The sequence below is a fragment of the Rhinopithecus roxellana genome, chromosome 12 (genome assembly GCF_007565055.1).
Source record: "Rhinopithecus roxellana isolate Shanxi Qingling chromosome 12, ASM756505v1, whole genome shotgun sequence".
NCBI lineage: Eukaryota > Metazoa > Chordata > Mammalia > Primates > Cercopithecidae > Rhinopithecus > Rhinopithecus roxellana.
In genome coordinates, this window is record NC_044560.1 from 66,214,505 (window position 1) to 66,236,165 (window position 21,661).

The window sequence follows — 21,661 nt, forward strand, 5'->3', positions numbered from 1 at the left end:
GAGTTTTTGTCAGGAGGGGATGTTGGCTTTCATCTAATGCTTTTTTCTGCATCTATTAAGATAATCATATGATTTTTGTTGTTCATTCTACTAAAGTGATGTATCATGTTAATTGATTTGCATATATTGATCCATCCTTGCATCCCTGGGATAAATCCCACTTGATCATGTTATATTATATATTTGTTGTGTTATTGGATTTTTGTTAGCTAGTATTTTGTTAAAAATTTTTGTGTCTATATTTGTCAGAGGTGTTGGTCTGTAGTGTTCTTTTTTTTGTTGTTCGCTTGTCTGGTTTTGTATCTCAATACTGCTGGCCTCATAGAATAAGTTAAGAAGAATTCTCTCTTCTTTAATTTTTTGGAATAATTTGATATGAATTGATGCTAGTTCTTCTTTATAAAGTTGATAAAATTGAACAGTAAAGCCATGCAGCCCTGGGCTTTTCTTTAATGTTTGATGGGAATCTTTTTATTACATATTCAATCTGTTCCTCATTATTGGTCTGTTCAGATTTTCTATTTCTTTCTGGTTCATTCTATTTCTATTTCTTGTAGGTTGTATGTGTCCAAGAATGTATCTATTTCCTCTAGGTTTTCCAGTTAGTTAGCATATAGTTGCTCATGATAGTCTTCAATGATCTCCTGTATTTCTGTGGTGTCAGTTGTAACATATTTTTCGTTTCTGATTTTGTTAACTTGGATCTTCTCTCTTTTTTTCTTGGTTAGTCTAGCTAGCAGTTTATCAATTTTGGTTATTTTTTCAAAAAAAACCCTTTCATTTTGATGATCCTTTGTATGTTTTTTCTATATTTCATTTAGTTGTGCTCTGATCTTTATTATTTCTTTCCTTCTACTAATTTTGTTTGGTTTGTTCTTGCTTTTCTAGTTCCTTAAGGTACATTATTAGATTGCTTATTTGAAATCTTTATACTTTTTGGTGTTTATTGCTATAAACCTCCCCTTAGCACTGCTTTTGTTATGTTCCATAGGTTTTGGTATATTGTGTTTTCATTTGTCTTTGCTTTAATTTTTTTTATTTCTTTCCTAATTTCTTCATTAGCCCAATAGTCATTCAGGAGCATATTGTTTCATTTCCATCAATTTGTACAGTTTCCAAAGTGCTTCTTGTTACTGATTTCTAGTTTTTTCCATCAGGATCTGAGAAAATACTTGATATGATTTCAAGTTTTTAAAATTTGTTGAGACTTGTTTTGTGTCCTAACATAAATGGTCTATCCTGGAGAATGTTCCATGTGCTTATTAGAAGAATGTGTATTCTGCAACTATTGGATAAAATGTTGTGTAAATGTCTCCTAGGTACATTTTGTTTACAGTGCAGTTTATGTCCATTTTTTTTGGTTGATTCTCTGTCTCGATAATCTGTACAATGCTGAGAATGGAGCATTGAAGTCCTCAACTATTATTGCATTGGAGTCTGTCTCTCTTTAGATCTAATAATATTTGCTTTATATATCTGTGTGCTCTAGTATTGGATGCATATATATTTGGAATTGTCATATCCTTTTGCTGAATTGATCCCTTTATCATTATGTAATGACCTTCTTTGTCTCGTTTTACTGTTTTGACTTAAAGTTTCCTTTATCTGATATAAATTTAGATACTCCTGCTTGTTTTTTGTTTTCCCATTGTATGAAATCTTTTTCCATCTCTTCACTTTCAATCTATCTGTGTGTTTACAGGTGAAGTGAGTTTTTTTGTAAGCAGCATATAGTTAGATCATGTTATGTTTATATATTCAGACAGTCCATATCTTTTAAGTGGATAATCTGATTTATTTACATTTACAGTTATTATTTATAGGTGAGGACTTATTCCTGTCATTTAAAAAAATGTTTTCTAGTTGCTTTGTATATCTGTCATTCCTTTCTTTCCCTCTTATTGTTTATCATTATAGTTTGGTGATTTTCTGTAATGGTAATATTTGAGTCCTTTCTCTTTCTCGTTTATGTGTCTGCCCTACCAGTGACTTTTATACTTTCTTGTTTTCATGATGGTGAATATCATTGTTTCACTTTCAGATGTAGGAGTACCTTAAGCATTTCCTGTAGAGCTTGTGTAGTAGGGATAATTCCCTCAGTTTTTGCTTATCTGGGAAAGACATTTTTTCTCCTTCATTTTTGAAGAAAAGTTTCTTGGTTAGTCTAGCAGTTTATCTTTGGTGGCAGGGTTTGTTTTTTCTTTTAGCACTTTGAATATATCATCCCTTTCTCTCCTGGCCTGCAGGGTTTCCCCTGAGAAATCCACATTAGTCTGATGGAGATTCCCTTATATGTGACTTGATGTTTTCCTCTTGCTGTTTTTAGATTTCTGTCTTGTCTTTGACTTTTGACAGTTTCAGTACAGTGTGTCTTGGAAAAGACCTTGTTGGATTCTATCTATTTGATCTTTGAGTTTCCTGTATCTGGCTTTCTAAATCTCTTAAAAGAACTGGGAAGTTTTCAGCTATTATTAAATTAAACGAGTTTTTCTGTCTTTATCCATCACTTTACCTTCTGGAAAACCCCAAATTTGAATATTTCGTTGCTTTAAGGTGTCCCCTATATCATGTATGCTTTGTTCATTCATTTTTATTTTTTATTCTTTTTTGGCGGGTCTGTCTGAATTATTTCAAAAGACCTGTCCTCAGTTCTTCTCCTTGATCTAGTCTGTTGTCAAAGCTCTCAGTTGTAATTTTTATTTCATTCATTGAATTCTTCAGTTCTGGGATGGATCTGTTTGGTTCTTTTTTTGTTTTGTTTTGTTTTTTGTTTTGTTTGAAATGGAGTCTCGCTCTGTCACCCAGGCTGGAGTGCAGTGGTGTGATCTTGACTCACTGCAAACTCCACCTCCCGGGTTCACACCATTCTCCTGCCTCAGTCTCCCAAGTAGCTGGGACTACAGGTGCCCGCCACCATGCCTGGCTAATTTTTTGTATTTTTAGTAGAGACGGGGTTTCACTGTGTTAGCCAGGATTGTCCCCATCTCCTGACCTCGTGATCCACCCGCTTCGGCCTCCCAAAGTGCTGGGATTACAAGCATGAGCCACTGCGCCTGGCCTGTTTGGTTCTTTTTTATGCTATCTATCTCTTTGTTGAATTTCTCATTCATATCCTGAATTGTTTTCCTGATTTCTTTGTATTGTTTGTCTGTGTTCTCTTATATCTCACTGAGCTTCTTTAATACCATTATTTTGAATTCTTTTTCAGACATTTCATCATTTTTTGTTTAATTGGAATCTGTTGCTGGAGAATTATGTTCTTTTGGAGGTGTCATGTTTCTTGCTTTTTCATTTTCCTGTATACTTACATTGACATCTCCACATCTGGCGTAACAGTCATTTCCTCCAGTTTTTAGGATTGGCTTTAGTAGGGTAAGACTTTGTTCTGTAGATGTATCATCATGTTGGTTTGTTGGGCAGTTTAGCTTTTATTCTGGGTGCATGCAGTAGTATAGTCTCTATGATTTCTTCAGCTGTAATTAGCATCAGTGGGTGTCTGTGATTTCCTCAGTGGCTTAGGCAGCATTGTTAGTGGAGCCCGTGGTGAGGCTTTGCGGGGGACAGGGACACCAGACATCCTGATCCTCAGGCCCCAGTGGTGGTAGCAGCAGGCCAAGCATATCCGCCTTTGGTCCCCTGGTGGCCATAGACTGGCATCAATTTTAGCAGGTCCACAAGGGCCAATTCTTAGGCCTCCATGTGGCTTGCTCAGGTACCAGTAGTGGCAGTGGTAGGCTGGGCAGATGGATGAGACCTTAGTCTCCCGTGCAGCATGTGTGGCATAAGCAGTCATAGCAGTGATGACAGGCCAACCCTCAGGCTCCCAGGCAGTCCACACTGCTGCTAGTGATGGTAGCAACAGACTGGGCAAGCCAGGCCCTAAACCCTCAGGTGGCATATGTAGGTAAGTGCCAGCAGTGGTAGTGGTGGCAGACTGGGCAGGCCCAGCCTCAGGCCAGTAGTGGGTGGGGCAGGGCAATCCCCAGGCCCTCAGATGGCATACTTGAGCGCTGGGGTTGCAGTGCCAGGCAGTGCAGGCATATACTCAAGCCCCTCAATGGTGCACATGGGCACAGGCTGTGTTGGACCAAGTGAGGCAATCCCCAGGCCCTCAAACAATGTGTTTGAGTGCAGGCAGTCGGTGGTTTGGTTCTGTTCTTAGACCCCCTGATGGTGCATGTGCATGCCAGAAGCAGCAAGCAGGGTGGAGGGATCCCCAAGCCTCCAGACAGTGCACTCAGTCACTGTGGGAGGTGCCATCAGGCAGGGAAGGCCTGTCCCCAGGCTCCTCTGTTGTACCTGTGGGTGCAGGCTGTGGTGAATAGGTCTGTCTTTGGGCCACTGGACAGCATGTTTTGATGCCAGTGGCTGATGACCTGAGTCTTTTGTCATGCTTCCTGATCATATGTATGTGTACCCAGAGTGATAGACAGAGGGGGCCACTTCCCAGGCCCCTCAGGTGGTGTGCTCGGGCACTGGGAGGGGTGGCACTTAAAGGGACAGGCCTGTCCTCAGACTCCCATTGGTGTACACAGATACAGACTCTGGTAGGCAGGGAAGGACTATTCCTAGGCCCCTGGATAAAATACTTGAGAGGTGGTAGGCAGAATGAGTCTGTCCTCATGCCCCCAAATAGAATCCAGATGGGCCAGTTCCCAGGTCCACTGAAGGTGCTGCAAGTACATGGCAGCCCTGTTATGGGGGCTGGGCATTGCTATCAGTGGCAGTGGCCCCAGGCGGGTGGCTCTCAGGCTCTGGGGAGTGTATGCTTTGGCTTCCTTTGCCCCAGAAACAGCCTTCCCTAGTGTGCTGCCCTGCCTGTTCTTTGGAGTATAGGACACTGTGTGAGCTAGAGTGCTGGGGACCCAGCCGCACCATTGGGTCCAGCCAGCACTGTACCACTGGAGCCCCCTTGGTGGACATGGGGTGCTGTCAGTTGGGCTCCAGGTTGTATAGAGATGCATACCATCTAATGGTAATTGACTTCTCAAAGTGGCACTGTGCTTCAGCTTCTTGGGTCCTGGGAATGGGTGTGGGACCTGGAACAAACTCCCTCTCTGGAACAAGGCTGTTGTGTGAACTCCAGGCAGGTCCCTATACTTGTCTCAGAATTCACAAGGGTTGTGGGGATCTTACATGGCTAGGATTGCAAGTCTGTGGTGGAAACGTGGACCACTGGGGATCTCTCAGTACCCTTTCCCCACACTGGAGAACCTCTTCTGGCTCCCAGCTGGTCACAGCCAGGCCAGCTGCTTCACTTCCTTTTGCTTCCCTGCTCCAGATGTTCCCTGTCACTTCCCTGCTAAATTTCAGTGTTCTCTCTTAGAGGCTTTATTCAACATGTCCTTCTTTGTGGAGGAGAGTTCTGGGTCAGCCATCTTGAAGCCCTGACCTTTATGTTTTAGTTCTTTTTGTCTGTTTTTGTGCTGTATATGTCTCTGCTTTATGTAGCTTTAAAATATTTTAATATTAGATGGGTCCAGTTTCTTCACCTTTGTTTGCCCTTTCCAAATTTTCTGTTCTCTTGCCCCATATGCATTATTTTAGAGTCAAGTTAGGTAATTTATATTTCCTAGAAAATCATCCTTATCTCCTGTATGTTTTCTCTTTCTTTTTTGATTAGATTTGCCAATGGTTTATGGGATTTTTTTTTGTTGTTTGTTTGTTTGTTTGGTCTCTCTAAAGATTGATTGAATTTGGGAATTAACAGTAAAGTTGCATATTAATTAGGAGAGAACCTGAATCTTGAGAAGTTGCCATTATGAGCATGTTGCTTCTGCATTTACTCAAACATCTTTTGTCATTTAGTAAAGTTTTAGAGACCCCCCCCTCCTCCATATACGAAGGAATTTATGTCTTAAAGTTATTGCTTAAATTTTTATTTTGGTTGCTATTATTAATGTGTTTGCTTTCCCATTATAGTAGGATATGGGCAAAACATATTGTTTCTATTTTTATGTTATAATTGACCATGTTACTAAATTCCGTTATTGATTTCCACATTTTTCAGTGATTCCTTTGGATTTTTATTGACAATCACAGGAGATTGGTAATCATTTTGTCTGTTCCTTTTCAGTATTTACATCTCATTTCCATTTTTGTTTTGTTATATATATTAGAATGTCTAAAACAATATTTTAATGCAGTAGGGCTCTTAAGCTTTCTTGTCTTGTCCCTGCTTTGAATGGAAATGCCCAAGAATATACTTTCAGGAATCATGTCTATAGTTTGTTGCCTTTTGTGTTTTGCCACCAAATATAAAGTTGGCCATTTGGCTGAGATAGGTATTCTTTATCAGATTAACAAAATATTATTGATTTCTAATACACTGTATTTTGTCTTTTTTGACATGTTAGTGTGATGAATTAGATCAGGGAGACATCCTCACTTTCCTGGAATGAATATCATTTAATCATGGGGTATTAACATTTTAATATTTGCCTGAAATCTATTTGCCAAATCTTATTAAGTGTTTTTACTTCCATAGTCATAAGTTTTATTAATCTATAGTTTCTGTTTTTCTGAAGTTGGGATTATATGGGATTCGTAAAATGAGTTTAGAAAGTTTCCATCCTTTTATTCTGCAGAAAATTTAGGAACATAGAGTTATCTTATATCTATTCCTTATAAATTTTAACAAACTAATTCTTGGATATTGGTCTCTTTGAGTTTTTACTTTTTGAGTCAATTTAAGAAATTTATATTTCCAATAAAATCATCCATTTCCCTTTCTAATTATCATTGCTTATATTATCTTTATTGTTGTATTTATTGTTAATTAATGCTATTTCGAGGTATATTTTTTAGATTGCCTTGAGGCTTGTCAGCTTTATTAGTATCCTAAAGATTTATGATGTATTTGCATCTTTTCATATTTATATTTACAAATAAAATCTTCTGCCAAATAGCAATCATTTACTAATCTATTCATATTATGTATTTAATTTTTAATAATTATTCCTAAAATGGAGTAGAACTGGACTGCCACTACTCATTTAGAGTTTATGTGCTTTTCAAAGGGCTTGATTTATCCCAGGTAATAAACAGCTAACCTACCAACAAGTGACACACTGTAACGTACAGGTTGTAGTAATGGACAAATTGATTGACAGCCAAATCTTGATTATCAATGAAACAGATGTAAGGATCCCTGGATAATTTACAAATAAAAATAATAGAGTACTTTAACCATTTGTTATATTATCTTCTCAACTATTATAACTATGCACAGTACTGCAAAATCATAGTAAATATGAATAGTTTTCATTGTCTTCTTTATTCTCTGATGCATCTGCAAATGCATCAAGGAAGAAAAAAGGCAGAAGAAAGAAGTGGCCTGAACAACTCAAACTGTACAATCATTTTCTACATGTGATTGCCCCAGTAGGTTTGTTACTCTAAATTGCTGGCTGGCTAGACATGAAGCAACTGTCTGCTTAGCTCATTCTTCTGGATAGTGCAAAACAGCAATCCCCAAAGCAGGGCATGCAAGGCAACCAGCTCTCAAACAAAAAGATAATTTTAGAAGTCCCATTCCTGCTTATTTTTACCTTATTCTTTTTCAATACCTTATTTGTGTGTATATCTTAGTGTAGTCATGCATCTAAATAATTTGTAAGTAAATAACTATATATATATTGATTATGTATACTAGAAAATGTTTTACTGAAAGGGATATAAATTAAAAACCCTTGGAGAGCTCTGGGCCAGAAGTGGAGAATCATGAATTTGAAAGCTGCTTTAGCCGCTTATCCATCATGTGAATTTGGTCGACTCTTTTATAATCTGTAAAATGGGAGTAAGAACACCTGTCCTTCCTTCCTCACAGTGTTGTATTGAGAACAAAATAAAGCGACTGTAATTGTTTGTAAATTCTATAAAGGCTGTGCAGATTATGATTTTTTTTAACTTTTAAAATCTTTTCCTCAAACATATTCAGTACCCACATTTAATCTTTATAGAAGACCATATTCGAAGTAGTGGGAAGACATTTTACTTTTAGGATCAAAGGAGAAAAATGTTTAAGGTTTAACAATTCTCTAATTCTAAAAGAGATACGTTTCTTTCCAACCTCTCAGAAAGTTTTGATGGCCAGATATTTTAAACAAAACAAACTTGGGAATTAAAAAAGGAAAGCAATTAAAAGTAAGTCTGAGATTTGTCTGTAACTTCAGGAGAAAAGAATTTTTACAAAAGGAATAGGAAAAGATAAGGTCTTAAAAACAAGGAACTAAAAATTAAGACTTAAGTTTTGTAACCTTAGGAGCCAGGATTTTGATGCCAACAGTTAATTATCCCAGAAATTTCTTAAGTATTTTGTTGACCTGCATACTTCCTTGAATCAAAATGTTGAGGTTAATAGCTAACCTACTGTTTGCTGCTTCTTCTAGCCCTATTACATTTTAGGAACCTAATGGCATCTAAGGATTCCACCATGTAATAACAGTGGGAATTTATTTTTCTTGGTGTTTGGAAACTCTCAGGAATTTTTTTTTCCTTTTTCTTATTTTTCTCTCTCTCTCAATTATAGGTTGAAGCTCCATTCATACCAAAGTTTAGAGGCTCTGGAGATACCAGCAACTTTGATGACTATGAAGAAGAAGATATCCGTGTCTCTATAACAGAAAAATGTGCAAAAGAATTTGGTGAATTTTAAAGAGGAACAAGATGACATCCAAGCTCACACTCAGTGTTTGCACTCTGTTGAGAGATAAGGTAGAGCTGAGACCGTCCTTGTTGAAGCAGTTACCTAGTTCCTTCATTCCAACGACTGAGTGAGGTCTTTATTGCCATCATCCCGTGTGTGCACTCTGCATCCACCTATGTAACAAGGCACCGCTAAGCAAGCATTGTCTGTGCCATAACACAGTACTAGACCACTTTCTTACTTCTCTTTGGGTTGTCTTTCTCCTCTCCTACATCCATTTCTTCCTTTTCCAGTTTCATTGGTTTTCTCTAAACAGTGCTCCATTTTATTTTGTTGGTGTTTCAGATGGGCAGTGTTATGGCTACGTGATATTTGAAGGGAAGGATAAGTGTTGCTTTTAGTAGTTCTTGCCAATATTGTTGTTGGTCAATGGCTTGAAGATAAACTTTCTAATAATTATTTTTACTTTGAGTAACTCAGACTCAGTTTTGCCAAAACTCTTGGTAATTTTTGAAGATAGACTGTCTTATCATCAAGGAAATTTATACAAATTAAGACTAACTTTCTTGGAATTCACTATTCCGGCAGTAAATTTTGGTAGACTAATACAGTACAGCTAGACCCAGAAATTTGGATGGCTGTAGATCAGAGGTTCTAGTTCCCTTTCCCTCCTTTCATATCCTCCTCCCCTTGAGTAATGAAGTGACCAGCCTGTGTAGTGTGACAAATGTGTCACTTTCAGCAGGAAAAACTAATGATATGGATCATCACCCACATTCTGTCACTTGGTACCAGCATTTCTGTAGGTATTAGAGAAGAGTTCTAAGTTTTCTAAACCTTAACTGTTCCTTAAGGATTTTAGCCAGTATTTTAATAGAACATGGTTAATGAAAGTGACAAATTTTACAGTTTCTCTAATAGTTCTCATCATAAACTTTTTAAATGAAAATAAGCAAACTAAAAAGAACATTGGTTTGGATAAATACTTACACTTTGCAAAGTCAAAAAATGACTTGGTTATTGAAAACATTATAGAGGTATTCATATTTAAATGAGGGTTTACGTTTGTTTTGTTTTGTAACCCTTAAAAAGAAGTTGTTTCCAGCTAATTATTCTGGTATACTATATTTGTGAGCCTAGGGTAGGGGCACTGCTGCAACTTCTGTTTTCATCCCGTGCCTCATCAATGAGGAAAGGGAACAAAGTGTGTAAAACTGCCACAATTGTATTTTAATTTTCAGGTATGATATTTTCAGATATTTCATAATTTCTAACCTCTTTTCTGTCAGTAAACAGAATGTCTGATCAATCACGCAGACACAATTTTGGTATTTGAGAGGTTAGTTTTTTTCTACACTTTTTTTTTGCCAACTGACTTAACAACATTGCTGTCAGGTGGAAATTTCAAGCACTTTTGCACATTTAGTTCAGTGTTTGTTGAGAATCCATGGCTTAACCCAGTTGTTTTTCTGTTTTTTTCTTTAAATTTTCCCCATCTGATTTTATCTCTGCGTTTCAGTGACCTACCTTAAAACAACACATGAGAAGAGTTAAACTGGGTTCATTTTAGTGATCAATTTACATGCATATAAAATTTGTTGTTTTTAATCAAGCTGATCTTAATGTATATAATCATTCTATTTGCTTTATTATCGGTGCAGGTAGGTCACTCACACCACTTCTTTTCATCTGTACCACACCCTTGTAAAAGCTTTGAAGACATAAAAAAATCCTGTCTGAGATGTTCTTTCTACCAATCTATATGTCTTTCGGTTATCAAGTGTTCCTGCATGGTAATGTCACGTAAATGCTGATATTGATTTCACTGGTCCATCTATATTTAAAACGTGCAAGAAAAAAATTAAAATACTCTGCTCTAGCAAGTTTCATGTGACAAAGGCATATCGTCATGTTAATACATTTAAAACATCATTTGTATAAAATATTTTAATTTTCTTGTATTTCATGTAGACCCAAGAACATGCTGACCAATGTATTCTATATGTAAACTACAAATTCTATGGTAGCTTTGTTGTATATTATTGTAAAATTATTTTAATAAGTCATGGGGATGACAATTTGATTATTACAATTTAGTTTTCAGTAATCAAAAAGATTTCTATGAATTCTAAAAAAAATATTTTTTTCTATGAAATTACTAGTGCCCAGCTGTAGAATCTACCTTAGGTAGATCACCCCTAGACATACACTGGTTTTGAGGGCTATTTAGCCATTCCATTTTACTCTCTATTTAAAGGCCGTGAGCAAGCTTGTCATGAGCGAATACATCAAGGGAGTCAATTTCTGACCAATCAAGTACACTAAATTAGAATATTTTTAAGGTATGTAAAATTCCCAGTTTCAGCCACAATTTAGCCAAGAACAAGATATAAACTTGAATAAGAAGTAAGTAGCATAAATCAGTATTTAACCTCAAATTACATTATTTGAAACAGAAGATACTATGTTATGCTCAGTAAATAATTAAGAGATAGCATTGTATAAGACGGAGCCCTAGACTGAAAGTCAAGACATCTGAATTTCAGGCTGGAAAACTGTCAGTATGATCTCAGCCTCAGTTCTCTTGTCTGTAAAATGGAAGAACTGGATTAGGCAGTTTGTAAAATTCCTCCTAACTTTCACAGTTGATGACAAGATTGTCTTTTCATCTGAAATTTTGAAGGGTATGTTGCTTTGAAGTAAGTCTTAGTAAGGCAATATATTTTAGGGCATCTTTCTTCTTATCTCTGACAGTGTTCTTAAAATTATTTGAATATCATAAGAACTTGGTGTCTGTCCTAATTCCTTTCTCACTCACTGATGCTGAACACCCAGTTGAATCAAACTGTCAACCTACCAAAAAGATACTGTGGCTTATGGGTATTGCTGTCTCATTCTTGGTATATTCTTGTGTTAACTGCCCATTGGCCTGAAAATACTCATTGTAAGCCTGAAAAAAAAATTTCTTTCCCACTGTTTTTTCTGCTTGTTGTAAGAATCAAATGAAATAATGTATGTGAAAGCACCTTGTAAACTGTAACCTATCAATGTAAAATGTTAAGGTGTGTTGTTATTTCATTAATTACTTCTTTGTTTAGAATGGAATTTCCTATGCACTACTGTAGCTAGGAAATGCTGACAACAACTGTGTTTTTTAATTAATCAATAACTGCAAAATTAAAGTACCTTCAATGGATAAGACGATTGATTGAGTCTTGAATTCCACTTGGTGCCCTCATCTCCTGATTTATTTTCTGCTGATACAAGACATGCTTATAGATTCCTAGTTTTTATGTGTTTGGGTTGGTTTCTGGGGGGTGGGAGCAGAGCAAATTGGGGAGGAATATATCCACCAGTCTACTCACACTGGATGTTTACTAAGAAACTGCTAGATTCATTTAATAGTATCTCAAAAGTGTTTCTACTTCCTTCTCATTTCTCGTATTGGTTCAGATTATCCCTAACATAATGTTCTAAATATTCATATTTAAAGGATTTGATATCTCAAGAGTGCTCATCCTTCTATTGTAACAATGAACTATTAATTTCTAATTTTTTCTTCAGGAGTGTTTTTGAGCTTCACATTACCTCTTTTCATTTTAGACAGGTTAATTAGTGTGTATTTCCATAGTTGTCTTTTACCTCAAGAAATAATCATTTCTTTAGATAATTATTTTAATGGCTTGCCATTTTGTATGATTGTTCTTGCAAACATTTCTATTTATGCATTTTATAACGTGGAGCTTACTATTTTTATGCCAGTGCTTGCTTCATTTTATCATTATCAGGGCTTAATATAAATGCAGTTTTCTCATTTCCTTGTAAAACTAATTACAAAAATCTAGGTCTGTCTTTACTGAAGAACTACCATCATTTGAAATCTATTTAGCTGTAAATTTTCTCTTGTGCACAAATACTGGATATGAAGTTAAGTACTTATTTTCATTTAAGCTTTTCTGAAGATTTTCCATATGCTTATTTAACAGCCTTTATGCCTGGTGTAATGGCCTGGATTGTGAACTTTGAACAAAATTCATATTGAAATTCTAACCACTAGTACCTCCACATGTGATTTTTTTAGGAGGTAAGGCCTTTAAAGAGGTAATTAAAGTAAAATTAGGTCATATGGGTGGGACTTCATCCAAGATGATTGATGTCCTCATAAGAAGCACACAGACAAAGGGAGGACCACATAAAGACATAGGAAGAAGATGACCATCTATTAGGACAAGGACAGAGGCCTCAGAAGCTGACTCTACCAACATCTTGACTTGGGATTTCTAAACTCCAGAATTGTGAAAAATAAATTTCAGTTGTTTAAGCTGCCCAGTCTGTGATACTTCATCATGGCAGCCATAACAAACTGTTAATAATACACCCACTGAGCTAAGTATTTTCGTGGTGAAAGACTTGCATTGATTTCCCTTTGTATGCCTAACACGTGGGCAAAACTGAATTTACCGCAGGCAAAAAAAACAAAAAAAAAGTCAGTGTGGTCACAACCCTCTGCACCTGCTATCTTATTTCTATTCTTCCTGGAATACAAGCAGGAAATAGAAAACAGTAGCCACTGAGATACTGAGAGTAAGGGAAAGCATCAGTAACTCAAACCACTACTAACTCCTGGTCAGACTTACCCATGGAAGGATAGCCTTCCTCTTGAAGCAGTGCTAATGTAACATAAAATTAAGCACACCAGATTCATTGAGTTTACAGTCTCTGTTCATCTTTTAGTGGTGATGCTAACATTGAAATGACCAAGAGGAAAGTGGGAGTGCAAATAAATTGTTAATGAGAATACCCCAGCTGGTTCTTCCTCTCCTGATTATTCAGGGGTTAGTAATGCTCACAGCAAATGATGACCTTAATATATTAGTTTTCTACTGCTGCTCTAAGAAGTCTCCACAAACTTAGTAGCTTAAAACAACATAAATTTCTTTTCTTACAGTTCAGGAGGTCTGACAACCAAAATGAGCCACACTGGGTTAAAATCAGGGTGTTGGTAAGCATGCATTTCTGGAGGCTCTAGGGAAGAAGCCATTTCCACGTCTCTTCCACCTTTTAGAGGCCACCTGCTTTCCTTGACTCATGATGCCATTCCTCCATCTTCAAAGCCAGAAACATTGGGCCAAGTCCTTCTCATGCCACATCACTATCACTTTCTCTTCTGCCTCTTCTGAAACCTTTAAAGTGTTTCACTTTAAAGACCCTTGTGATTATATTAGGCCCACCTCAGTAATCCAAGTTAATCTGCCTATTTTATTTATTTATTATTTTTTAAAATTTATTTTTATTTCAATAGGTTTTTGGAGAACAGGTGGTGTTTGGTAACATGATTAAGTTCTTCAGTGGTGATTTCTGAGATTTTGGTGCCCCATCACCCAAGCAGTGTACACTGTACCCAGTGTGTAATCTTTTGTCCCTCACCCCCTCCCACCCTTTCCCCTGAGTCCCCAAAATCTATTGTATCACTCTTATGCCTTTGTGTCCTCATTGCTTAGCTCCCAATTATGAATGAGAACATATGATGTTTGGTTTTCTATTCCTGAGTTACTTCACTTAGAAAATAGTCTCCAATCCCATCCAGGTTGCTGGGAATGCCATTAATTCATTCTTTTTTATGGCTGAGCAGTATTCCATGGTATATATAAACCACATTTTCTTTACCAATTCATTGGTGGGCCTTTGGACTGATTCTATATTTTTGCAATTGTGAATTATACTGCTATAAACGTGCATGTGCAAGCATCTTTTTCATATGACTTCTTTTCCTCTAGGTAGATACCCAGGAATGGGATTGCTGGATCAAATGGTAGATCTACTTTCAGTTCTTTAAGGAATCGCCACACTGTTTTTCATAGTGGTTGTACTAGTTTACATTCCCACTAAGAGTGTAAAAGTGTTCCGCTTTCACCACATCCACGCTAATGTCTGTTTTCGTTTTTGGTTTTTTGTGTTTTTTTGATTATGACCATTCTTGCAGGAGTGAGGTGGTATTGCTTTGTGGTTTTGATTTGATTTCCCTGATAATTAATGATGTTGAGAATTTTTTCCATATGCTTGTTGGCCATTTGTACATATTCTTTTGAGAATTGTCTATTCTTGCCCTTAGCCTACTTTTTGGTGGGATTTTGTTTTGTTTTGTTTTGTTTTGTCTTGAGACAGAGTCTCGCTCTCTCTCCCAGGCTGGAGTGCAGTGGCGTGATCTCGGCTCACGGCAACCTCCACCTTCTAGGTTCAAGTGATTTTTCTGCCTCAGCCTCCCAAGTAGCTGGGATTACAGGCACGCACAAGCATGCCTGGCTAATTTTTTGTAATTTTAGTAGAGACGGGGTTTCACCATATTGACCAAGCTGGTCTTGAACTCCTGACGTCAAGTGATCCACCCGCCTCAGCCTCCCAAAGTGCTGCGATTACAGGTGTGAGCCACCATGCCTGGCTGGGATTGTTTGTTTTTCACTTGCTGATTTGAGTTCTTTGTAGATTCTGGATATTAGTCCTTTGTCGGATGTATAGATTGTGAAGATTTTCTCCCACTCTGTGGGTTGCCTGTTAACTCTGCTGATTGTTTCCTTTGCTGTGCAGAAGCTTCTTAGTTTAATTAAGTCCCATCTATTTATCTTCATTTTTGTTACATTTGCCTTTGGGTTCTTGGTCATGAAGTCTTTGCCTAAGCCAATGTCTGGAAGAGTTTTACCGATGTTATCTTCTGGAGTCTTTATAGTTTCAAGTCTCAGATTTAAGTCTTTATTCCATCTTGAGTTGATTTTTGTATAAGGTGAGAGATGAGGATCCAGTTTCATTTTTCTACATGTGGCTTGCCAATTATCCCAGCACCATTTGTTAAATAGGGTGTCCTTTCTTTCACTTTGTTTTTCTTTGCTTTGTCGAAGATCAGTTGGGTGCAAATGCTTGACTTTATCTCTGGGTACTCTATTCTCTTCCATCGGTCTATGTGCTTATTTTTATACCATTACCATGTTGGTACTGGTTTTATAAACTTCTTAATAATAATATGACTGGTACTTATTTTTTTATCTGAAGCATATTTGTTTGGCTCTCTATTCATCATTACCTCTGTAACAAAGTTATTCTATTAATACATTTTCTCAGTTGAAATACCAAGAATGGTTTTTATTTTCCTGACTGGACAATGAATTGTCATTTCCATTATTACCAGTCCCTTCTACATTGTACTGAATAATCCTAGCCATCACTCTATGAGAAGGAACAACAATGGTAAAATGAAGACCATTCCAAATAAAAGAGAACATTTTCTACCAATAGATTCTCATTAAGGAATTCCAAAATTCTACTTTAGGAAAACAGAAAATGGTCCCGCAAAGAAGAAACAGCCTCAGGGAAATCTGAAGGAAAGAAATAAAAAGAGAGAAAGCCCCCAAATAAACATTATTAGGAATAAGAAGTTAGCTACAGAATAGCTTGTAAAACTTAGAAGAGAATTCTGGTCAGGTTAAAACTTTAAAGACACAAACCCATCCTTTCCTCCCTCCACTGTCCTTCCCCAAACACGCTGATACAATGATAGAGCATGTTTTAAAATGTCTTTAATGACATACATTGCACTCAGAACAAGATAAATGTCTCCAGACACCAGACGCAGAATGGAAATGGTGTTAAGTGGTGGCTGAAGCCACAGACACTAATATACAGAAAAGGCTTTTGTTATAGTGAGATAATCATAGCAAATGCAAAAGAAAAAGATAAAGAGATTAAAGAAAATGCACAGATGGTAATGGATATTGAGAACAAAGATGATCCACAGTTAGTATAAGAAGCTAATAAATAAAATAGAAAAATTGTTCAAATATACAGAAAGTTTATCTCCAAAATGAAGGAAGAACTAAACTTACATGCTGAAAGAACACCTGTTTTTCAGGAAAAATTGAAATACAGCTTTCAACACCAAGCCATGTTCTGGTGAAGGTTTTGAATTTTAACAATTAAAATATTATGCATAAAAATCAAGCAACCCCCAAGGCTGGGGGTGAGGTGGGGAGGGAACCAGGCTGGCCTCAGAAGTCTTCACAATAATATTCCATGCCAAAAGATGATTACATAATGGCTATAAAGTTCTAGGGAAAAGAAAGTATGAGCCAAGTGTATTATGCCCAGCCAAGTGGCATTTAATTTAAAGGCGCAAAGCAGGCACCTTTAAATATCAAAAAGAAAAATAATAGAAAACCAAATGAAGAACCTAGTAATATAGAAGCAGTGATGTAAAGCTCGTGGTAAACACTGAATCTGTCTTAATGTAGTTGTAATTATAAGCAAATACGATGATTACAATCGTAGAACTGAATGTTTTAAACCTTGGCAAACTTAGAATAATATAACTAACAAAGTTGGAAGGTAAAGAAAGAAAAAAGTGAGAGAAGATAGGAAACTTCTAACTTCCATACATTTTATAGCAGGATGTCAATTAATGGAATCTAAAATTAGCACATTAAGTTGGTTAAACAAGATAATGATTCTAACCTCTCAATTTTTTCTTTATGGTTTTGTAAATTTTTTGTGAGGAAGGAACATATATAAGCAGTTTTCATTTTCCCTTCAATTTCTTTTTCTTGTGTGAAATGTAATTACATTTACTTTCATTTCAGTTTCTTCTAGTGAATTAGATTTTGTAATATAGACAAAATTAAACTGAATACTTTATATTAAAAAGTGTAGGTCAGGCGCCAGTGGCTCACGCCTGTAATCCTAGCACTTTGGGAGGCTGAGGCGGGTGGATCACAAGGCCAAGAAATCGAGACCATCCTGGTCAACATTGTGAAACCCGTCTCTACTAAAAATGCAAAAATTAGCTGGGCGTGGTGGTGTGCACCTGTAGTCCCAGCTACTTGGGAGGCTGAGGCAGGAGAATCACTTGAACCTGGGAGGCGGAGGTTGCAGTGAGCTGAGATCACACCACTGCACTCCAGCTGGGGTGACAGTGTGAGACTCTGTCTCAAAAAAAAAAAAAAAAAAACAGTATAATACAATTTTATAAAATTAGTGCTATCTAGTTACGTACCTCTCTATCTCTCTACCCTTCTGTCTCAATATGTGCACAGAGAATAGTGTAATAATGTTATCAATGGTATGAGATTTGAGGTTATTTCCTAATTTTTCCCTTATACTTTGTTGAATTGTTTGCATTCTTTGTAATGATAAAGTAATTAATCAAAGATAAAAATAAACATGCCCAATACAGCGCATTGATTTCTTTATTCATTTTTTTAAAATCCTCAGTCTTGCAAGAGTCCTACTCTTAACAATTAAGCCATTTTCACCAGAGTTCAGTTTTAAGAAACCTTGATTCTTTAATTTGTTTGTTGTTGTTGTTGTTGTTTTTGAGACAGAGTCTCGCTCTATCACCCAGGCTGGAGTGCAATGGTACAATCTCAGCTCGCTGCAACGTCGTCCTCCCAGGATCAAGTGATTCTCCTGCCTCAGCCTCCCAAGTAGCTGGGATTACAGGCACCCGCCACCACGCCTGGCTAATTTTTTTGTATTTTTAATAGAGGTGGGGTTTCACCATATTGGCCAGGCTGGTTTCAAACTCCTGACCTCAGGTGATCCATCCTCCTCGGCCTCCCTAAATGCTAAGATTGCAAGTGTGAGCCACCACACCCAGCGTGATCCTTTAATTTCAAGATGGAAAATGTGATACGATATCATCAATATGCTTTTGTGCAAGCCACCAGATGTCACTAAAATGGCTTCTCTAGCATTATTATTGCCATGAAGAAAGCTTGCCTCTCATTCTTCATATCTCAAACTCATGAGAACCCTTTCTTTTAACAGCCAGACTACTGTCATGCGAGGGGGAAAAAAAACCCTCTTATCTTCACTGCCAATTTCTTCACCGCAATATGCTAAAAACACATAATCAACACAACCAACTTGTTTTTAAAGTTTTTACTATTTTTTAAATACTGAGTCAAAGTCAGGAAGCACATGACTGAGTTGGACTGTTTGCTGTCAATAAATCATGTGGTTAATTGAACATCCAAAAAAAAGCCTCTTTTATTCAAGTAGCAGTGTCCTTCTTTGTCACTTATCTGTTGATAACCTTATTCCTGTTTATATTGTGGTTCAGAAAATAATCACTAACCAAACAGAAGTTTTCTTCCATATGATAAAGAAAAAGCTGCTGAGTGTTTTTCCTTCATGTATCACCAACTCCTAAAATCCAATTCAGAATCTAATCATCAGCCATCTTACCCAGGTTTAAGGTAAAAATACATTGCTCTAGATCATATGCCACTGATAAGTTTTTTCTAATTTTGCTTTCCCTCCGTAGATATCACTTGTCAGTTATTTGAGACTGGTTTTACAGATTTCCTAATAATAGTGTGTCCAGTACTAATTTTTGCTAAGGAGTTCGACTTTGAATCTTGCATTTGTACTTCTGGAATTGATAGTGATCAACACCCTCTCCCTAGCAAGTGGCAGACCACACAATGAAAAGTCATTTTTGCAAAAACAGAACAGCAGCTGACTGTCATAACCAGGAAGGCTGAGGGTGGACTTCTGTCCAATAAGATCTAAAAGATCAGAAGATAATAATCAGAACTCTGCCTTTCTCTTTCCACCTCTAGGCCATGCTTTCCTCAGAACTGACTTCATCCTCAATAAGCACTCTCCATGGGGCAGAAAATGAAACCACCAGCCACTCCAGACTCACACTTTCAAAAGAGTTTTGGTCCCAGTTAAAGGAGAAGGCAAGTCTCCTGCACAATATCAAGCCCCAAAAGGGACTCTGATTGTCCAGCCTGGGTCAGAGCCTGCTTCTGTGGCTGGAGAAGGAGAAATACATGATTGACAGCCTCATCAGAATTATGTGCACTGGGAGAGGGGTAGTCCTGCAAAGAAAGATATGCTGGTCAGACAAGAAAATAGCCGATGTTCACTAAAATCTCTTCTTCATCTTTAAAAATAAAACCCAACAATTTTGTATAGAAAATAATTACTTTAACATAAAATAATTATTTCCTGTTGTTTTGGGAAAACTTTATGGGTTGATGAGAGTGATAGATGTAACATTTCACTGATACCATAGCACTTGTTAAAAAATTATCCTAATAAACAACATCATGGATAAGAAGCAAATGATTGCCCAGTCCTACAAAATCTTGCTCTCAAAGATTTATGGTTTTTTCCTCCTCCTCCCACTTTTATTTTTCTGCCACTTGTGAGAAATCATGAAACTCAATTTGTTTCTCCTAATACATAAATGCAAAATTAATATTCTCAATAGAATCAGCTTCACAATTCAGGATTTTAAAATTTTTATGAGTTAAAGTATTAATTTTGTTATATTCATCACCACTTTTATCTTTTAACAAAAATTTTGAAGACTTCAACAATAAGACATTTAACAATAACATGTAATTAATGTGAAATGTTATTCAAAGCAAACTATAGTTTGTTCAGTGAATGTTGTTTTAGGGAAAAATGACTAAACACTTGTGGGACATTATGGCAGTTCTAAACTTGTTTGCAGATTCTTTGACATTCCTCCTATTGAGAAGTGGGGACATTCCTCCTATTTTCCCTCCCTTTGAATGTGTCCTTACCTTGTTGACTTACTTCTAACCCATATAGTGCAGGAGAAGCAATAGTGTGTGACTTCTAAAGCTGTGTCATAAAAGAACCATACAGCTTCAACCTTGTTTACTGAGCTACTCTAATTCAGAGATCTGAGTCACTATATAAGAAGTTCAACTATCGTGCTTACGTCAGCAGCACATATACTAAAACTGGAAGAAGTTCAACTCTCATGAAGTACAATGCTGTGAGAAAGCCCAGGCCAAACACAGAAACATAGTATTCACAGCAGTATCTTCATGTGAAATCTGAACCAATAGCCAGCATATGTAAAGATTCCTCCAGATGATACCAGCCCCATCCATTGAGTCACCCCCAGTGGTCAGTGATCCCAGCTGAGACCTCAGGCATCCTGGGGCAGAGATAAGCCATTTCTGTTGTTACCTGTTTAAATGTGTGATCCATTAAATTTCTAAACATCAAAAATTGATTGTTTTAAGAGGCCAAATTTTGGAGTAATTTGCTAGGCAGCAATAGATAAATGGAACAGATATACCCAACTGTTAAGCACTTAATGGGTAAAATGACAGTAAAATTCTGTTGTGTAGACATCAGCTGGGCAAAAACTGAACAGCCTAATGATATAACTATAACAAAGATGTGGAGCAATCAAAAAAAAGCTCTCATACGCTGCACTGGAAATGTAAATTGGTCAACCATTTTAAAAGGAAAACTTGGCAAAATCTAGTATTAATAACATTGCCTAAGCACATGACCTCAGGTTTCACTCATAGGAATATAGCCTAGGAAAACTCATTTGTCTACTAGGAGATATGTATTTAAAATGTTCTTTGAAAAATTATTTGTAGTAGCAAAAAATTGGAAGCAATCTAAGTAGCCATGAAAATGAAAATGAATAAATAAGTAGAGGTAAATTTACATGACTGAATTCTATACAGGTTAGAAAACAAATGAATTAGACCTACAAACATCAACATGGATAAACCTCAGAAGTATAATGCTGAGTAGAAAAAAGATAATTGCAAAAAATTTTCTAAATATTATACAGTTTATATAAAGTTTAATTTCTTATAAAATAAGACTATTATTACTTACTATAATATTTAAGTATAAACATATATGTAGCAGCATAGTGGTTAATTAATTGCAAAGATTATGAAGCCAAACTAGCTGGGTTCAAACTGTACACAAACACCAACTGTGTGTCTGTGGAAGAGCTACTTAATCTCTATGGACTCTTCTCACCAGGAAAATGGCCCAGCCTGACCAACATGGTGAAACTCCATCTCTACTAAAACTACAAAAATCAGCTGGGGTGGACTCCTGTAATCCCAGCTACTCAGGAGGCTGAGAGAGGAGAATCACTTGAACCCGGGAGGCGGAGGTTGCAGTAAGCTGAGATCGTGCCATTGCACTCCAGCCTGGGAGACGAGAGTG

General features: G+C 36.8%; 1 protein-coding gene across 3 annotated transcripts in view; it reads left to right on the forward strand.

Annotated features, from left to right (window-relative positions):
* PRKACB (protein kinase cAMP-activated catalytic subunit beta) overlaps positions 1–11,851 on the forward strand; it is a 168,678-nt gene extending 156,827 nt beyond the window's left edge. For all 3 annotated transcript variants that reach the window (XM_010382526.2, XM_010382523.2, XM_010382525.2), the window contains one exon: positions 8,531–11,851. In XM_010382526.2, coding sequence (XP_010380828.1) covers positions 8,531–8,656 — 126 coding nt within the window. In that variant the 3' untranslated portion in view covers positions 8,657–11,851. The remainder of the gene's footprint in view (positions 1–8,530) is intronic.
* Positions 11,852–21,661: the final 9,810 nt, after the last annotated feature.